At 44.8% G+C, this 17,602-nt stretch overlaps 1 protein-coding gene across 1 annotated transcript in view; it reads right to left on the bottom strand.

Annotated features, from left to right (window-relative positions):
• Window positions 1-17,602, bottom strand: part of LOC125450875 (mucin-2-like) — a 58,700-nt gene continuing 41,098 nt past the window's right edge. The window contains exons 5-7 of the mRNA XM_059645050.1: window positions 17,397-17,448; window positions 11,906-11,979; window positions 1-415 (exon numbers count right to left, since the gene is read on the bottom strand). Of these exons, the coding sequence (XP_059501033.1) occupies window positions 200-415; window positions 11,906-11,979; window positions 17,397-17,448 (342 nt within the window). The 3' untranslated portion in view covers window positions 1-199. The remainder of the gene's footprint in view (window positions 416-11,905; window positions 11,980-17,396; window positions 17,449-17,602) is intronic.

Here is a 17,602-nt window from a genome sequence, read left to right as displayed (position 1 = left end):
ACTAAGAAATAGAGATAATGAAAAACAAATTTATTTAGGGTCTATGATTTTGGTTAAATGCAAATAATATGGACAAACTATAAACATCTTAGTAATGATTTCAAAGGAACCCCTTTTCCACAAAAGCCAGGTTTTCATTCATGTCTTTTGTAACTGGATTAGGATCTTCAAAAGGTGAAATTTGCGTAAGTCGGATGGTTCATTCAGAATCCCTGCAGTCACTCATCTTGCATTGACATGAAACTGGTTCGATAATTGTATAGATGCTGGTAGTGCCATCACCACAGGTCAAGGTGACTTTGGTAAACTTTGTATTTTTAGGCACGCAGTTGCCACACTGAGTTATCATGTGGGCCGTGTCTGGGTTGTTCTGTGCCATTGAGGAACACCTGTCTTCACACACATTGATGTTAACCTGTGAATGAGAGCAACAACCAAACTTAGAGGCTGAATCTCTGAAATAGCTTGGCCTGTGAAACAAGATTGTGCATTGTTCCCGTATCTAATTTTCAAGGAGTAGAAATGCTTTTAAAATGTTTATCTAGGTGTGCAAATACATATCAATGTTTTTGCATTACCTTTTGACAAAACAGAGACAACAAGCAACATGCAGCATGGTTTTAACCTATGTTCAGAATTTTTGATTATTAAAATAACTGAGCTAAAAAAGTTGATAAGTTCAAAGCAAATTGCTAAGATCTAAATTTAAGCAATTTACAAGGCATTTTCTTTTAGAGTAGAAGGAGTTTAAAATAAGGAACTTACTCTATAAATGAGACAATATTATACTTTGACGATAGAGAGTGGAAAAAATGTCAAAAGTTTGCTTAATTTATTGGAAAGGCAGTGGCATAATGGTGATGGTATCAGTAATGCCACTAGTATAGCTAGTGTTCTGGGAACGTTGCGTTCAAATCCACTGGAGTATATTGGGGGAGTTTAAACCGAGGCCTGCATTGGATTGCTGCCTTCTTCCTTTAGAGTGTAACTGGAGTTTAGTGAACGAGGGAGGGGCTGTTCAGTCCCTCATTTTCTCTCATTGGTGGATACTTCTGCACTTTAATATAAAAGTAAGGTCTTAAGATAATTTGGAGCATAAGGGGAAAGATCGACCTTCAGGAATTCTGAGTATCAGAGGTCAGAGATTGAGCAGCTGAGCAGAGTAACAGGAGAACTTTCAGAGGACCAGCCTAGTGTTACCTTCACTCAATCCAGAAATAGTGACACAGGGCAAGTAAGAGCTGCTGATTGGGTGAATATTTGTACTGTTTACAGAGTCTTTATTTTGTGATTTTGTATGAGCTATATTCATTTGTAAGGGCTTTATTCTGTTTTAGCAAGGTCTGGGGAAGAAGGGCCCTAAAGTAATTGATACTATTTGATTTTAACAGCCCTTTAAAGTTTAATAGAAAGGAGTGAATCATGGCAGATTAGCCGAAAGCTGTGGCATGCTCCTCCTACTCTGTGCGAAAAGTTAGGTATATTTTCAGTGCCTGGGATGAGGACATGTGCGGGAAGTGTCTTGAGCCGCAGTTCCTGAAAGCCCTGGGGGTTTCAGAGCTGGAACAGTCGCTGGGAACACTGTGGAGCATCCATGAAGCTGAGAGAATCAGAGATAGCACCTATAGGGAGGTGGTCACACTGCAGGCAGAGTCCACAAGCAGAAAGGGAATAGGTGACCAAGATAATAAAATGTGAGGCTGGATGAACACAGCAGGCCAAGCAGCATCTCAGGAGCACAAAAGCTGACGTTTCGGGCCTGGACCCTTCATCAGAGCATCAGGAATAGGTGACCATCAGGCAGAGTAATAGGACTAGGCAGGCAGATCAGGCAGACCTGTGGCTATTCCCCTGCTAAACTGAAATGCCCTGTTTGATGCTGTTGGGGGGAACTGCCTCTCAGGGGAAGTCAGGAACAGCCAAATTTAACCCATCACTTTTGGCACTGGTGTACAGAAGAGGAGGAAAAAAGTGCAGAAATGTAATAGTTATGGGAAATTCAATTGTAGTGGGAGTAGCCAGGCTTTTCTGTGGCCACAGATGAGAGTTCACAATTGTATGGTGCCTCCCCAGCAGCATATAATAAGGAACGTAAATGGAAGACTGGCATTTATTGCAAAAGGACTGGATTGTAAAACGAAGGCGATGTTGTTACAATTATATAAGGTGTTGATGAGACCACACCTGGAATATTGTGTCCAGTTTTGATCTCCTTACTTGAGGAATAATGGGATGGAACAAAAACAAAGTTTCTGGAAAAGCTCAGCAGGTCTGGCAGCATCTGTGGAGGAGAAAACAGAGTTAACGCTTCGGGTCCGGTGGCCCTTCCTCAGAACTGATGGTGGCTGGGAAAACGTCAGTTTATATACGGGATATGAGGAATAATGTGGTGGCACTGGAGACAGTTCAGACAAGGTTCACCAGATTGATTCCAGGGATGAAAGGGCTGGCGTACGAGGAGCGGTAGAATAGCTTGGAGTTCAGGACAATGAGGGGGTATATGATTGAGGGACATAAAATGCCAAAGGGGATTGTTAAGATGGACGTGGAACTCACTGCCCCAGAGTGTTATGGAGGCAGAATCAATCAACAAATTCAAGAAAACAAAAGATATTGGACATCAGACACCATTTCCACCACCTCCAGCATGATGCCACCACCAGGCACATATTCCTCTCCCCTCCCTTGTCCACCTTCCACAGGGACCGTTCCCTCTGGAACACCCTGGACCACACTTCCTTCACCCCCAACACCCCCCCACAGCCCTATGGCACCTTCCCCTGTAACCAACGAAGGTGCAACTCCTGCCCATTTACCCCCTCCCTCCCCAGTATCCAAGAGCCCAAACATACCTCCCAGGTGAAGCAACACTTCACCTGTACTTCCCAGAATCTAATCTCCTGCATTCGCTGCTCACAATGGGGTCTCCTCTACACTGGGGAAACAAAGTGGAGACTTGGAGACCACTTTGTAGAACATCTACATTCTGCTCGCAAAAAAGACCCTGAACTACCTGTCGCCTGCCACTTTAATGCATCACTCTGTTCCCTGGCCAACATCTCTGTCTCTGATTTGCTACAGTGTTCCAGTGAAGCCCAACGCAAGCTGGGGGAAAAACACCTCATTTTCTGCTTGGGACCCTACAGCCCTCTGGATCAATATTGATTTTAGGGCCTAAACTCTTCCATGTCTCAGCCCTCACACACCAGGCCCTGTTACCACACAGCCTGCCACTACACACTCCCTGTTGTTAGTCACTAACAGTCCCCATTAACAACTATTCACCCTCCCGGCCTGATCGTTAGCAACTCCTTTGTCTGTCCAACTGTCTTTCTCTGTCTTTGGGCTCTATCCTATCGTTTACTCCCCACCCTCCTCCCTATTTTCTGCATATAAACTGACATTTTCCCAGCCACCATCAGTTCTGAGGAAGGGTCACTGGACCCAAAACGTTAACCCTGTTTTCTCCTCCACGGACGCTGCCAGATCTGCTGAGCTTTTCCAGCAACTTTGTTTTTGTTCCTGATTTACTGCATCCGCAGTTCTTTTGGTTTTTAAAACAAAAGATATGTTTCAGATGAAAACAAGATAAAGGGCACTGGGCAGTGGGCAGGAAAGTGGAATTGAGACCAGGATAAGACCTGGTTAAGGCTGATTTGCCTACTCCAGCTCCTGGTTCCTATGTTCCTCAGAAATTAAGTCTGTGCATGCACACAGCATTTGGACTAAGGTAGGCAAGCTGACACTGCAAATCGAGATGAACAGATGGAAAAGAAAAGTACAGCACAGTACAGGCCCTTCGGCCCACGTATGGCCTCGTAGCCGTTATGGTTACTACAAGATCAAAATTGGGAACTTAAAATTCAAATGTATTTGACCTTTCGGAAAGATGGAAGGGACGGAAGAAATGGTGAGGTAGCACTGTAAGTAAGAAATGAGAAGTGGGCATTTGTGAGAAATGACCTCAGCTAGGCTGATGTCGAGTTGATTTGGGAGCAGGTAAGGAACAGCACGTGAAAGAAAACATTGGTATGAGAAGTGAATAGCCCCCATAAATAGCTGCACCGTATGTAATGTTATAAATCAACAAATTTTCAGAGTATGTAAAAAGAATAGAGCAACAGTTAATGGTGATTTTAATCTACATGTTGATTTTGTCAATCAAATTGGAAAGGGTAGCTCCTACAATGAGTTGATAGAATAAGGGATTGCTTCCTAGAGCAATATGTCATGGGCTAACCGGGGGCAGCCTTTCCTGGATAATAGGAACTGCAAATGCTGGAGAATTTGAGATAACAAGGTGCAGAGCTGGATAAACACAGCAGGACAAGCAGCATCAGAGGAGCAGGAAAGCTGACGCTTCAGGCCTAGATCTTTCTTCAGAAAATGGGCATTTCTGATGAAGGGTCTAGGCCCGAAACGTCAGCTTTCCTGATCCTAAGATGCTGCTGGGCCTGCTGTGTTCATCCAGCTCTACACCTTGTTATCTCACAGCCTATCCTGGATCTGGAATGAGGTAATGAGGCAGGTCTAATAAATTACCTCCAAACAAAATATCCCTTGGGAAGTAGTGATCATAACATGGTACGATTTAATATTCAGTGTAAGAAAATTTCTCAGAATTCACCTATGTTTAACTTAAATAAAATTACAATGAAATGAGGTTAGAGTTAGCTAAAGTGGCCTGGCCGGATAGATTTGCAAGAAAGACAGTAAATCTGTAGTGGCAGATATTTAAGGATGGAATTCATGAATCTCAACAAAAATATATCCCAGTCAGGAGGAAAGATTCCATGAGAGGGATAAACCTACCACGGCTAAGCAAGAACAAAGTCAGAAGTTACGTGACACCAGTTATAGTCCCGTAGGCCCGACCAGTCCCCCTCCACCGACACCCTCATCTGCCTAGCCGAACTCATCCTCACCCTCAACAACTTCTCTTTCGATTCCTCCCACTTCCTGCAGACTAAGGGGGTGGCCATGGGCACCCTCATGGGCCCAAGCTATGCCTGCCTCTTTGTAGGTTACGTGGAACAGTCCCTCTTCCGCACCTACACAGGCCCCAAACCCCACCTCTGCCTCCGTTACATTGATGACTGTATCGGCGCCACCTCTTGCTCCCCAGAGGAGCTCGAACAGTTCATCCACTTCACGAACACCTTCCACCCCAACCTCAAGTTCACCTGGGCCATCTCCAACACATCCCTCACCTTCCTGGACCTTTCTGTCTCCATCTCAGGCAACCACCTACAAACCAATGTCCATTTCAAGCCCACCGACTCCCACAGCTATCTGGAATACACCTCCTCCCACCCACCCTCCTGCAAAAATTCCAACCCTATTCGCAATTCCTTCGCCTCCGCCGCATCTGGTCCCAGAATGAGGCATTCCACTCCCGCACATCCCAGATGTCCGCTTTCTTCAAGGACCGCAACATCCCCCCTGCAGTGGTCAAGAACGCCCTTGACCGTGTCTCCTGCATTTCCTGCGACACATCCCTCACACCCTGCCCCCGCCACAACCGCCCAAAGAGGATCCCCCTCGTTCTTACACACCACCCCACCAACTTCCAGATACGACGCATCATCCTCCGACACTTCTGCCATCTCCAATCCGACCCCACCACCCAAGACATTTTTCCATCCCCACCCTTGTCTGCTTTCCGGAGAGACCACTCTCTCCGTGACTCCCTTGATCACTCCACTCTGCCCTCCAACCCCACCACACCCGGCACCTTCCCCTGCAACCGCAGGAAATGCTACACTTGCCCCCACACCTCCTCCCTCACCCCTGTCCCAAGCCCCAGGACGACTTTCCATATTAAGCAGATGTTCACCTGCACATCTGCCAATGTGGTATACTGTATCCACTGTACCTGTTGTGGCTTCCTCTACATTGGGGAAACCAAGTGGAGGTTTGGTGACCGCTTTGCAGAACACCTCTGCTCGGTTCGCAATAAACAACTGAACCTCCATGTTGTGAACCATTTCAACTCCCCCTCACATTCCTTAGATGACATGTCCATCATGGGCCTCCTGCAGTGCCACAATGATGCCACCCAAAGGTTGCAGGAACAGCAACTCATATTCCGCTTGGGAACCCTGCAGACCCAATGGTATCAATGTGGACTTCACCAGCTTCAAAATCTCCCCTTCCCCCACTGCATCCCAAAACCAGCCCAGCTCATCCCTGCCTCCCTAACCTGTTCTTCCTCTCACCTATCCTCTCCTCCCACCTCAAGCCGTACCTCCATTTCCTACCTACTAACCTCATCCCGCCTCCTTGACCTGTCCGTCCTGCCCGGACTGACCTATTCCCTCCCTACCTCCTCACCTATACGCTCCTCTCCACCTATCTTCTTTTCTCTCCATCTTCAGTCCGCCTTCCCCTCTCTCCTTATTTGTTCCAGTTCCCTCTCCCCATTCCCCCTCTCTGATGAAGGGTCTGGGCCCGAAACGTCAGCTTTTGTGCTCCTGAGATGCTGCTTGGCCTGCTGTGTTCATCCACCTCCACACTTTGTTATCGCTGATTCTTCAGCATCTGCAGTTCCCATTATCACTGACCAGTTCTAGTCCAACAGGTTTATTTGAAATCACAAGCTTTTGGAGTGTAGCTTCTTCCTTGACAAAGGGTCTACATTCTGAAAGCTGACCAGTTGAAATACAATGTGGTGCTGTGTGACTTCTGACTTTGTTCACTCCAGTCCAACACCAGCACCTCCGCATCATAGCTAACCAAGGAAGTTAAGGTGAGTATAAAGTTGAAAGAAAAATCATATAAGGAGGCAAAATCCTGTGATTGCCCTGAAGATGGAGTTAAATTCAGAATCCAGCACAGGAAGAATAAAAGGGTTAAAAAAAGACAGATACAATAAACTACGTCGGAAAGCTAGTGAGGTGTTCAAAAACGGACAATAAAATCTTTGCTGAATATATATTATAGAAGGGGAAACTGGTTAAAGTGAATGTAGGCCCCTTAGAAAATCAATCTGGGAAGATGGTTATGGGGCACAAGGAAATGGCAGAGGAGTTAAATAGATACTTTACGTCAGTCTTTATGGTACATCTCATTAATGTGAACAAAAAGGTGGGGGTGGGGAGAGGAATTAGGAACAGTACCATCACTAGAGAAGTAGAAACAGACAAACAAATGGAGCTAAAGGCAGTTAAGTCCCCTGGCCCTGATGGTTTGCATCCTAGGATCCTAAAAGGGGTAGCTACAGAGATAGTAGATGCATTGGTTATAATCTTCCAGAGTTCCTTGGATTTTGGAGAAGTACTGAAGGATTGGGAAACTGCCAATGTCACACCCCTATTCAAAAAGAGAAGGAGAGAGGCAAAAAGCCAGGCTTTAAGATAATGAAGTGTGGAGCTGGATGAACACAGCAGGCCAAGCAGCATCTTAGGAGCACAAAAGCTGACGTTTCGGGCCTAGAGCCTTCATCAGAGAGGGGGTTGGGGAGAGGGAACTGGAATAAATAGGGAGAGAGGGGAAGGCGGACCGAAGATGGAGAGAAAACAAGATAGGTAGAGAGGAGAGCATAGGTGAGGAGGTAGGGAGGGAATAGGTCAGTCATGTACCTGCCCAGTTATAATGTCATTGAATGGCAGAGTAAACTTGATGGACTGAATTGTCTATTTATACGTCTTCTGGTCTTTGGATGTCAAAGAGAAACAAAAAGTGTATGATGCTGTAAACCTAGTGATTGGACAAAAGACGGGGAGAGTAAGAGAAAGAGAAATCAGAGCATAAGAGAAAATTTGCAAGAGTTCAGAACTAGAGGGGCATAGGTTTAAGGTGAGAGGGGGATGATTTGAAAGGGACCTAAGGGGCACCTTGTTCATGCAGAGGGTGATGCGTGTATGGAATGAGCTGCCAGAGGAAGTGGTGGAGGCTGGTACAGTTACAACATTTAAAAGGCATCTGGATGGGGACATGAACAGGAAGAGTTGGTGGGGGGGGGATATGGGCCAAGTTCTGGCAAATGGGACTAGATTTATTTCAAATATCTAGTTGATGAGTTTGACCAAAGAGTCTGTCTCCATGCTGTTTATCCCCATGACTCTATTAATACAAACGTAGACACTAGAAGTTCTACAAATATATGAAAAGGGAAGTAGCTAAGTTCAGCACTAGTCCATCAGCAAGTGGAACTGGGGAGCTAATAATGGGAAATGGCTGAGGCTTTGACCATACATTTATGGGACTGAGGAAGTTAAAATAATCATGATCGCTGGAGAAAAAGTACTGGGAAAATTATCAGATCTTAATGCTGACAGGAGCCAGGACCTATTGCCTCACATCTTTGGGTCTTTGAATAAGTGGCTATAAAGCATTTGCATGGTTTGTAATCTTGCAAACTGCCCTAGGCTCTGAAAAGGTGCCACTGAAGAAGCTACAGGCCAGTTAGCCTAACACCTGTTCATGGGAAAGTGTGAGGATCTGTTCTTAAGAAGGTAGTAGCTGGAAATTGAGAAAACCATAATACAATCAAGAAAAGTCAATGAGTTTTGTAAGTGGGAAATGATTTTGAAAATGTATTTGTGTTTTTTTTTGAACGTGTAACCAGTAGGGTGGATAAATGGGACCCATTAAACATAGTCTGTTTGGAGTTTGACAATGCATTCAACAACGTACCATATAAAAGAACATTAATGATGAGTATAATGATAATAAAATGTGAGGCTGGATGAACACAGCAGGCCCAGCAGCATCTCAGGAGCACTGAAGCTGACATTTCGGGCCTAGACCGAAGGGTCTAGGCCCGAAACGTCAGCTTCTGTGTTCCTGAGATGCTGCTGGGCCTGCTGTGTTCATCCAGCCTCACATTTTATTATCTTGGATTTTCCAGCATCTGCAGTTCCCATTATCACATTAATGATAAGTATATATGGTTTTGGGGCTGATATATTAGCATGGAAAAAGGAGTAGCTGGCTATCAGGAAACAGACAGTGTGAAAAATGGGTCATTTTCAGGTAGGTAAACTGTAAGTAATGCTGCTTGGCCTGCTGTGTTCACCCAGCTCGACACCTTGTTTTCTCTGTAACTAATGTAATGTTGAAAGGAGCAAAGCCGAGGCCTCAACTATTTCCTATCTACATTGAATTGAGTGCTCTGCAGCTCAATTGCTGATGGTGCAAAGATAGACAGGAAAGGAAGTTGCGAGGAAGATACAAAACGTCTGTAAGGAGATACAGATAAATTAAGTAGATGGGTAAAAAATTTTCAGATGGAGTGTAATGAGGGAAAATGTGAGGTTGTACACTTTGGCAGGAAGATCACAAAAACAAAGTATTATATAAATGTAGAGAGCGTGCGGAATGTGGCAGTCCAGAGCAACCTGGGTGACCTCGTCTGTGAATCACAGAAGTCAGCATCGCAGAAACAACAAATAATTTAGAAGCCAAATGAAATTTTAGTCTTTAATATAAGGGGCATGGAGTTTAAAAGTGGGAATGTCTTGCTATAATTTTACTTTGGTTGTTGGTATAAGATACTGTGAATAGAATTTGAACGCGGTGGCTCAGTGGTTAGCGCCAGGGACCCGGGTTCGATTCCACCCGCGGGCAACTGTCTGTGTGGAGTTTGCACATTCTCCCTGTGTCTGTGTGGGTTCCCTGCAATTACTCTGGTTTTCTCCCACAGTCCAAAGATGTGTCACACTAAACTGCCCACAGTGTCCAGGAATGTGCAGGCTATGTGGATTGGCCATGGGAAATGCAGGGTTACAGGGATAGCGTATGAGGTTGGGTCTGGGTGCAGTGTTCTTCAGAGGGTCGATGTGGACTCAATGGGCCAAATGGCCTGCTTCTATGTTGTAGAGATTCTATTAGAATTGTTCTTGTCGTTTAAGGGCGACTGCATTGGAAGCAGATTAGAGAAAGTTCACAAGTCTTGCAAGGATAGGTTCACATGATGTGAATCAAATTGGCAAAAGACTAGATTCTGTGGTGCTGAGACATCCAGCGGAGGATCAAATGGATCATTCATTTGGCTCTGCAGTTTAAAGATTATTACAAATGTTTCAGCCTTGGCCTTACACTGATGTGCTGGGCTCCCCCATTATTGACAATGAAGGTATATTTGCAGCCTCCTCCTCCAGTGAGTTGCTAAACTGTCCACCACCATTCCCGAGGGGATGTGGCAGGACCACAGGAGATTACCTTCTTGAGAGCAACTAAAGATGTGCGATAAATACTGACCCAGCCGGAGACTCTGAAATCAACTGAATGAATAAAAAAAACAAATTGCTCTGGAAATCGTTGTCCTGCTGAATTGTCTAACATTATTTGCCTGCAACGGTAGTAGATTCGCCAACTTTAGGTACATTTAAGTCGTCATTGGATAAGCATATGGACGTACATGGAATAGTGTAGGTTAGATGGGCTTGAGATCGGTATGACAGGTCGGCACAACATCGAGGGCCGAAGGGCCTGTACTGTGCTGTAATGTTCTATGTTCTAATGGCTGTGGATAGAGTTTTCAGTGAATGGGATGGCTGAGAAGGGAGGTTTTGAAATGAAAAGAGAGAAGTTGTGTTTATAGATTAGTGTTGCAGAGTATCAATGAATTAAAAATAATGCAGCATCGGAGAAGAGAGAACATTTGTCTTAATGGTAAGAGGGCACCAGTGAATAAGGTTCATGTAAATGTGAAGAAATAACATTGAAGTGTCTGTATAAGAAAAAGCTTACTGTTGGGCCATGATGGAACTTATAAGCAGATTCTTCTGGGGAAGGTGGCTGTGCCGTTTGGATTTTTTCAATTGCATTTTTAATAGTTTTTGAGCTTCATTACAGAATAAACACAGATTCTCAGAGCAAGTGGCCTGCACAAGTGCAGTGGGTACTGACATCTTGTTCACAAAATACTTCTCTGTCACACGTGCTGGGCTGCAGTGTCAATGGGGTGTAGAGGCCCCCTCACCTAGCACCTACTCACCGTGCACCTATAATTTATCTTCTTACCACTCCATGGGCACCAATTGGCCATCTGTTGCGTGAGTGACTGAGCAGCAAACGCAGGGCTGGCAGTGAGCAAGTCACTGGAATTCTAACTCTTCCAGCTCACTGAGGAATCAGATTACTGGGTACATTTTTTGTCTCCATATCTCAGGAAGACTATATTTCCTTTAGAGATAATACCGAGGTGGCTTGCCAGATTGGTCCCTGGGAAGAGAGAGTTGTCTTCCAATGAGATGCTGAGTAAACTGGACTGAGGTGCTGTGGAGTTTAGAAGATGAGAGATGAGCTCATGGAAACATCCAGGATTCTGATAGGTTAGATAGGGTAGAATACAGGGGCACAGTCTCAGGATAAGCAGCCAACTATTTGAGACTGAGGTCAGGGAGAAATTTCTTCATTCAAACTGTTGTGAATCTTCACAATCCTATATTCTAGATTGTTTTGAAATGCTTCATCATTGAATATATTTAAGGGTGAGACACACAGGTCTTTGCTCACTCAGGGAGTTGAGATTTGCAGAGAACAGATGGGGGTGCTGAATTGAGGAAGAAGAGCTGGCATAATTGGACAGTACTGCTTGGCAGGGAAGACCTAAGAGTCAGTTCTGAGGAAGGGTCACCTGACCCGAAACGTGAACTCTGTTTTTTTCCCTTCACAGATGCCGCCAGAACTGCTGAGCTTTTCCAGCAACTTCTGTTTTTGTTCCTCCTTTCTTATGCTGTAATCATGACTGAAAATCGTTTTGTTTAATTTCAGATTTAATAAAATAATGAAATGCACCCTTCTTTTATTACAGTAGTGGGATTTGAACACGCGCTTTTAGTGCATTTATTCACACTAATTCAGGCAATATTACCATAATATTACCTTGTTACTTGCAACTGCTCTCAAAACTCAGAGTTTATGGGGAAGAAGAGGGAAAAACATTATGCATCATTACCTGGCCAGAGCAGATACCGTCAATCAATTTGACATTCTTCACAACTGCACTGCATGTTTGAATTGTCGCAGCAACTGGGAACAAAAACACAACAATAATTATTAATTGCAGGAATACAGCCAATTCCATAACCCAATGGATTTTATCTGATAGCTGAACAAGAGCTGAATCTCCAGTGAGGGGAGCTGATACTTGGTAACTATGACTGGAATTTTCCGGTTTGAGATTTTCAGGATTAAATTTACAAAATATTATATAAAGGCTTAACATGTGGCAAGGCCACATGGTAGCAAATTCCAAAGACTGGTGCTCCTCTAAGGAATTCCTCCTCATCTCAGCCGTCTTTTTTGAGACTATACACACTGGCTCCAGACTCAGCTGCGAGGACAAACATCCAATCTACATTCACATTTCTGTGACTGTTAGAATTAAATAAGATCACAGCTGAAATACGCCCTAACTCCGTATGTTTGCCTCAGGCTCATATCTATTGGAACCCATGCTGAATCAAAAAAATTGTCTCAGATTTAAATTTAATACTTGAAGTAGCATTGAATACCATTTGAGAAAGAGAATTCTAAACTTCACTTGTTTCTTGTGGAAGTGCTATCTAATATCTGTCCTGAATGACTTGGTCCTAATTCTTAGACTATGTCCCTGATCCTAGAATCTTCAACCAGTGTAAACAGTTTAATCTTTATCTACCCTATCAACATCGCAGAATTCCTACAGCGCAGAAAGAGGCTATTTTGACCTTTCAGATTGCATTGGCCCTCTGAAGACATCCAATCCAGACCCCTACACTGTCCCCATTACCTCACATTTGCCATAACTAAACAACATAGCCTGCACATCCCTGGACACGAGGGACAATTTAGCACGGCCAATCTGCCTAGCCTGCCCATCTTTGGACTGTGGGAGGAAACCATACAGACACAGGGACAATATACAAGCTCCATACAGCAAGCTGCCTGCAGGTGAAATCAAACTCGGGTCCCAGGCACCGTGAGGCAGCAGTGCTAACCACTGAGCCACCCTGCCACCCCAGAAAGATTCTAAAAATCTCCATAAGATCACCCCCTAACTTTCTAAACGTTGGCACTGTGTCTCAGTAAGTGGTTAGTCCAAAGATGTACAGGTTAGGTGGATTGGCCATACAAAATGTGGGGATACAAGGATAGGGTGGGGCCTGGATTTTGGCATAATGCTCTTTGAAGGGTCAGTGCAAAGTCAATGGGCCAAATGGTCTCTTTCTGCACTGTAGCAATTCTCGGATTCTGAATTTGGAGAATAAAGGCCTGATTTAACCGATCTTTCTTCATAACATGACCCCTGAAGCCCAGGCATAAGCCTTGTAAACGCATGTTGAACTCCCTCCAGGGCCAAAACATTTTTCTTTAGTTTGCTCACAGTACTGTAAGTGGGGTCTAATCAGGGTTTTGGGTAACTGCAGCATTAGTTCTGCTTTCCAACACTCCAGCCCTTTAGATGTAAAGACCAGCATTCCATTAGCCTTCTCAACTATTGTCAGCATCTTTTATGTGGCATTTTAAAGAGCTGTGCACCTGACCCCCCAAATACCACTGGATATCCACTGTATTTAACTTTGTACCTTTTTAAAGATACCCTGATCTTTTCTCTTCCCGTCCAAAATTGTTAACATTACACTTGCTTATATTAAAATCTATCTGACTCGGCTTTGCGCATTCACGTAATCTATCAAGATTATGCTGTAATTTTACCCTGTTGTAAACATTGTCCCCATCATGCAATCTCGGTATTCCATGCCCACTTTCCTTCCATACCCCTCCAGCCTTTTAGCCACAAGGGCCACATCCAGCTTCCTCTTGAATATATCTAATAAACTGTCCCCGACACCGTTCTTTGGTAGAGAATTCCACAGGTTTGCAACTCTCTGAGTGCAAAAATTCTTCCTCATCTCAGTCCTGAATGGCTTACCTGTGAGGGGAATCAGGAACATTCTTTCCACACCTAGCCTGTCCAGTCCCATCAGGATCCTATATGTTTATGAGACCTCCCCCTCATTCATCTAAATTCCAGCGAGTACAGGCCCAGTCGATCCAGTTTTTCCTCAGTCCTGCCATCCTGGGAATCCTCCCCCTCTCTCCCTATTTATTTCAGAATCCTCTTCCCCTCCCCCCTCTCTGATGAAGGGTCTAGGCCCAAAACATCAGCTTTCTTGATCCTATGATGCTGCTTGGCCTGCCGCGATCATCCAGCTCCACACTTTGTTATCTCGGATTCTCCAGCTTCTGCAGTTCCGGTTATCGCTGATGCCATTAGCTTTCCTCACTGCCTGCTGCACCTCCATGCCACACCTTCAGTAAGTGTTCCACCATGACACCCAGATCGCATTGCACCTCACCTTTTCCTAAACTGCCACCGCTCAGATAACTGCCTTCCTGCTTTTGGCACCCAAAACATGTTACATTTATCCACATTATTCAGCATTTGTCAAGTATTTGCACACTCAGCCAGTCTGTCCAAGTCACCCAGCAGCCTCTTTACATTCTCCTCACAGCATACACTGCCACCCAGCTTAGTGCCATCTGCACATTTGGAGATGCTGAATTCAATTCCTTCATCCAAATTGCGAATGTATATTGTGAACAGCTGGGGTCCCAGCACTGAGCCCTGCGGCGTTCATCATAGACTGCCACTCTGAAAGGGACTGATTTATTCCAACTCTCGGCTTCCTGTCTGCCAACCAGTTCTCAGTCCACAACAATACATCATCTCTAATACAATGAACTTTAATTTTGCTTACTAATCTCTTGTGTGGGACCTTGTCAAAAGCTTTTTGAAAGTCCAGATACACAACATCCACTGAATCGCTCTTGTCCACTCTACTGTAAAATTCCAGAAGATTTGTCAAGTAAACATTCCCTTTAGTGAATTCATGCTGATTTGACACCACTTTCCAAATGCTCCAGTTACTACATCCTTAATAATCGACTCCAGCATTTTCCCCGATGTCAGGCTAACCAGTCTAATTCCCTCCCGGTGCGGCTTCCTCTACATTGGGGAAACCAAGCGGAGGCTTGGGGACCGCTTTGCAACCCGGTGCGGCTTCCTCTACATTGGGGAAACCAAGCGGAGGCTTGGGGACCGCTTTGCAGAACACCTCCGCTCAGTTCGCAAAAAACAACTGCACCTCCCAGTCGCAAACCATTTCCACTCCCCCTCCCATTCTCTTGATGACATGTCCATCATGGGCCTCCTGCAGTGCCACAATGATGCCACCCGAAGGTTGCAGGAACAGCAACTCATATTCCGCCTGGGAACCCTGCAGCCATATGGTATCAATGTGGACTTCACCAGTTTCAAAATCTCCCCTTCCCCTACTGCATCCCTCAACCAGCCCAGTTCGTCCGCTCCCCCCACTGCACCACACAACCAGCCCAGCTCTTCCCCCCCACCCACTGCATCCCAAAACCAGTCCAACCTGTCTCTGCCTCCCTAACCGGTTCTCCCTCTCACCCATCCCTTCCTCCCACCCCAAGCCGCACCCCCCGCTACCTACTAACCTCATCCCACCTCCTTGACCTGTCCGTCTTCCCTGGACTGACCTATCCCCTCCCTACCTCCCCACCTACACCCTCTCCACCTATCTTCTTTACTCTCCATCTTCGGTCCGCCTCCCCCTCTCTCCCTATTTATTCCAGTTCCCTCCCCCCATCCCCCTCTCTGATGAAGGGTCTAGGCCTGAAACGTCAGCTTTTGTGCTCCTGAGATGCTGCTTTGCCTGCTGTGTTCATCCAGCCTCACATTTTATTATCTTGGATTCTCCAGCATCTGCAGTTCCCATTATCTCTAATTCCCTCCTTTCTCTCCTTTCATTTTTTTTGGAGGCCAACACACCACTACCACTTGTGACTTCTTTCACTTGTTATTTCTAGCCTTTATCTTGCTCTTACAAGCCAAGATGATTTCTCCCCGCTGTACTGATCTCTTGCTTTATTAACAGAGCTAACTCAGCACCATTTCTTTTCTGCCCATACTTTCAAGTTGTGAAAAAGCCATGAATATTTAGTTCTCCGCCTTTGTCACTTTGCAGCCATGTATCTGTTGTGGCTATCTTATAATGCTACTTCATCTCTGTGTGTTCTGTTTAAAACTCTATGTTCTACTATTCTGTTCTCTTTAGTTTAATTTCTGTCCCTTCCTGTCACTCTGGTTATCATTATCTATATCACTACCCTACACTATGCCTTAACATTCCTTGATAATTTTCCAAGTCTCACCCAATATAAACTTGCCCTACCCTGCTCCATCCATTGTTTAATTTAAATCTCCCTCTCTGCATTCCTGGTTTCCTGATTTATTGGGATCCTAGTCCAGGTCTGTCTCCACAGCTGCACTTTCCTCTGTACCGGTGCCTGAGTCCCACAAATTGAAACTCAATTCTCCTACACTAGTCTTTGATCCATGAATAGAACTCTGATCTTACCTGGTTGATGCCAATTTCCTCATGGTTCATGTAGCAATTTTAATTCCGTCCCTATCTGCCCATATCCCTTGGAGCTCCTGCTATATATTGGTACTTCATTAATATTGACTATGGGAACCCTCCCCTCCCACTCCAAGTCCTCTCCAGCTCTCAGGAATGTTCTTAGCCCTGGTACCAGCAGGCAACTCAGGCCTCAGAGCTCATGTTGTCAACTATACAGAACTTCATCTACTCCCCTAACTATACTTTTTTACATATTTTTCCTAAGAAGGGTCCCAACCTTAAATAGCAACCATCTGGCTCCCCTGATCCTGCCTGGCCTGCTGCGCTCCTCCAGCTCCACGCTGTGTTATCTCTGACTCCAGCATCGGCAGCTCTTACTTTTTGTGAATGACTTATACCTCTTACATTCCTTTCTCCTTCCCCTGCTTCAAGGCTCCACCTGAAGCTGTGCGAGGACCAGCTAGCTCATCTTCGCTGCAGTCCCCACTCCCACCCACACAAGCTTGTAACTACATTCAATTGTTGCACAACTGCAACATCTGAGACCCTTCCAGCTACTTCTGGATCTTGGGATAACCGGCCCCATCATTAGTTACACCTTCCTGACCCTCACCATCGACTGAATCTAATTAACACAGACACTTCCTGTGATAAATATAGTCAAAGGAATTTACAGTGAAAGAAGATGTTTCAAATAAGGATTCATGTACAGGAAATGTGTGCAGGCATAAGGTTTATTAATTTTAAGATTTACACATGTGGTTCACTCTTAACTGCGGCAATTAGGGATGGACAATAAACGCTGGTCCAGGCAGCAATGCCCACCTCCTATCAATGAACGTTTTTTAAAAAAAACTTCATTATGAAGTGGGAAAATACTTAAAAAGAAATCATTTGGCTCACTATTGAGAAAAAGCAATGGAGTAGTAATAATTGGATAACTCAAGAGGATTCAATGCTGCCATTTTTTACTGTGAAAATGAAGATGCTACAAATGAAAATGAAGATTTAGCTTACCAGCACACATCTGACAGCAAGAACCTTCAGATGCAAACATCTCACCACCAGACTAACAGAGAAAATGCAGAGAGTTAAACACAAGATAATGTAGTGATCATACACCTTACATGGAATCAGACATGACTAAAGAACCATAAAAGGTGTAGATTTACAATGTGAAAGGACAAGACTGGGCCGTAATTTCTGGAGTGCTGAATATTGGT

This window comes from Stegostoma tigrinum, chromosome 3 (genome assembly GCF_030684315.1).
Source record: "Stegostoma tigrinum isolate sSteTig4 chromosome 3, sSteTig4.hap1, whole genome shotgun sequence".
NCBI lineage: Eukaryota > Metazoa > Chordata > Chondrichthyes > Orectolobiformes > Stegostomatidae > Stegostoma > Stegostoma tigrinum.
Note: the sequence above shows the minus strand (reverse complement) of the source record. Positions and strands in the feature narration are given on the sequence as shown.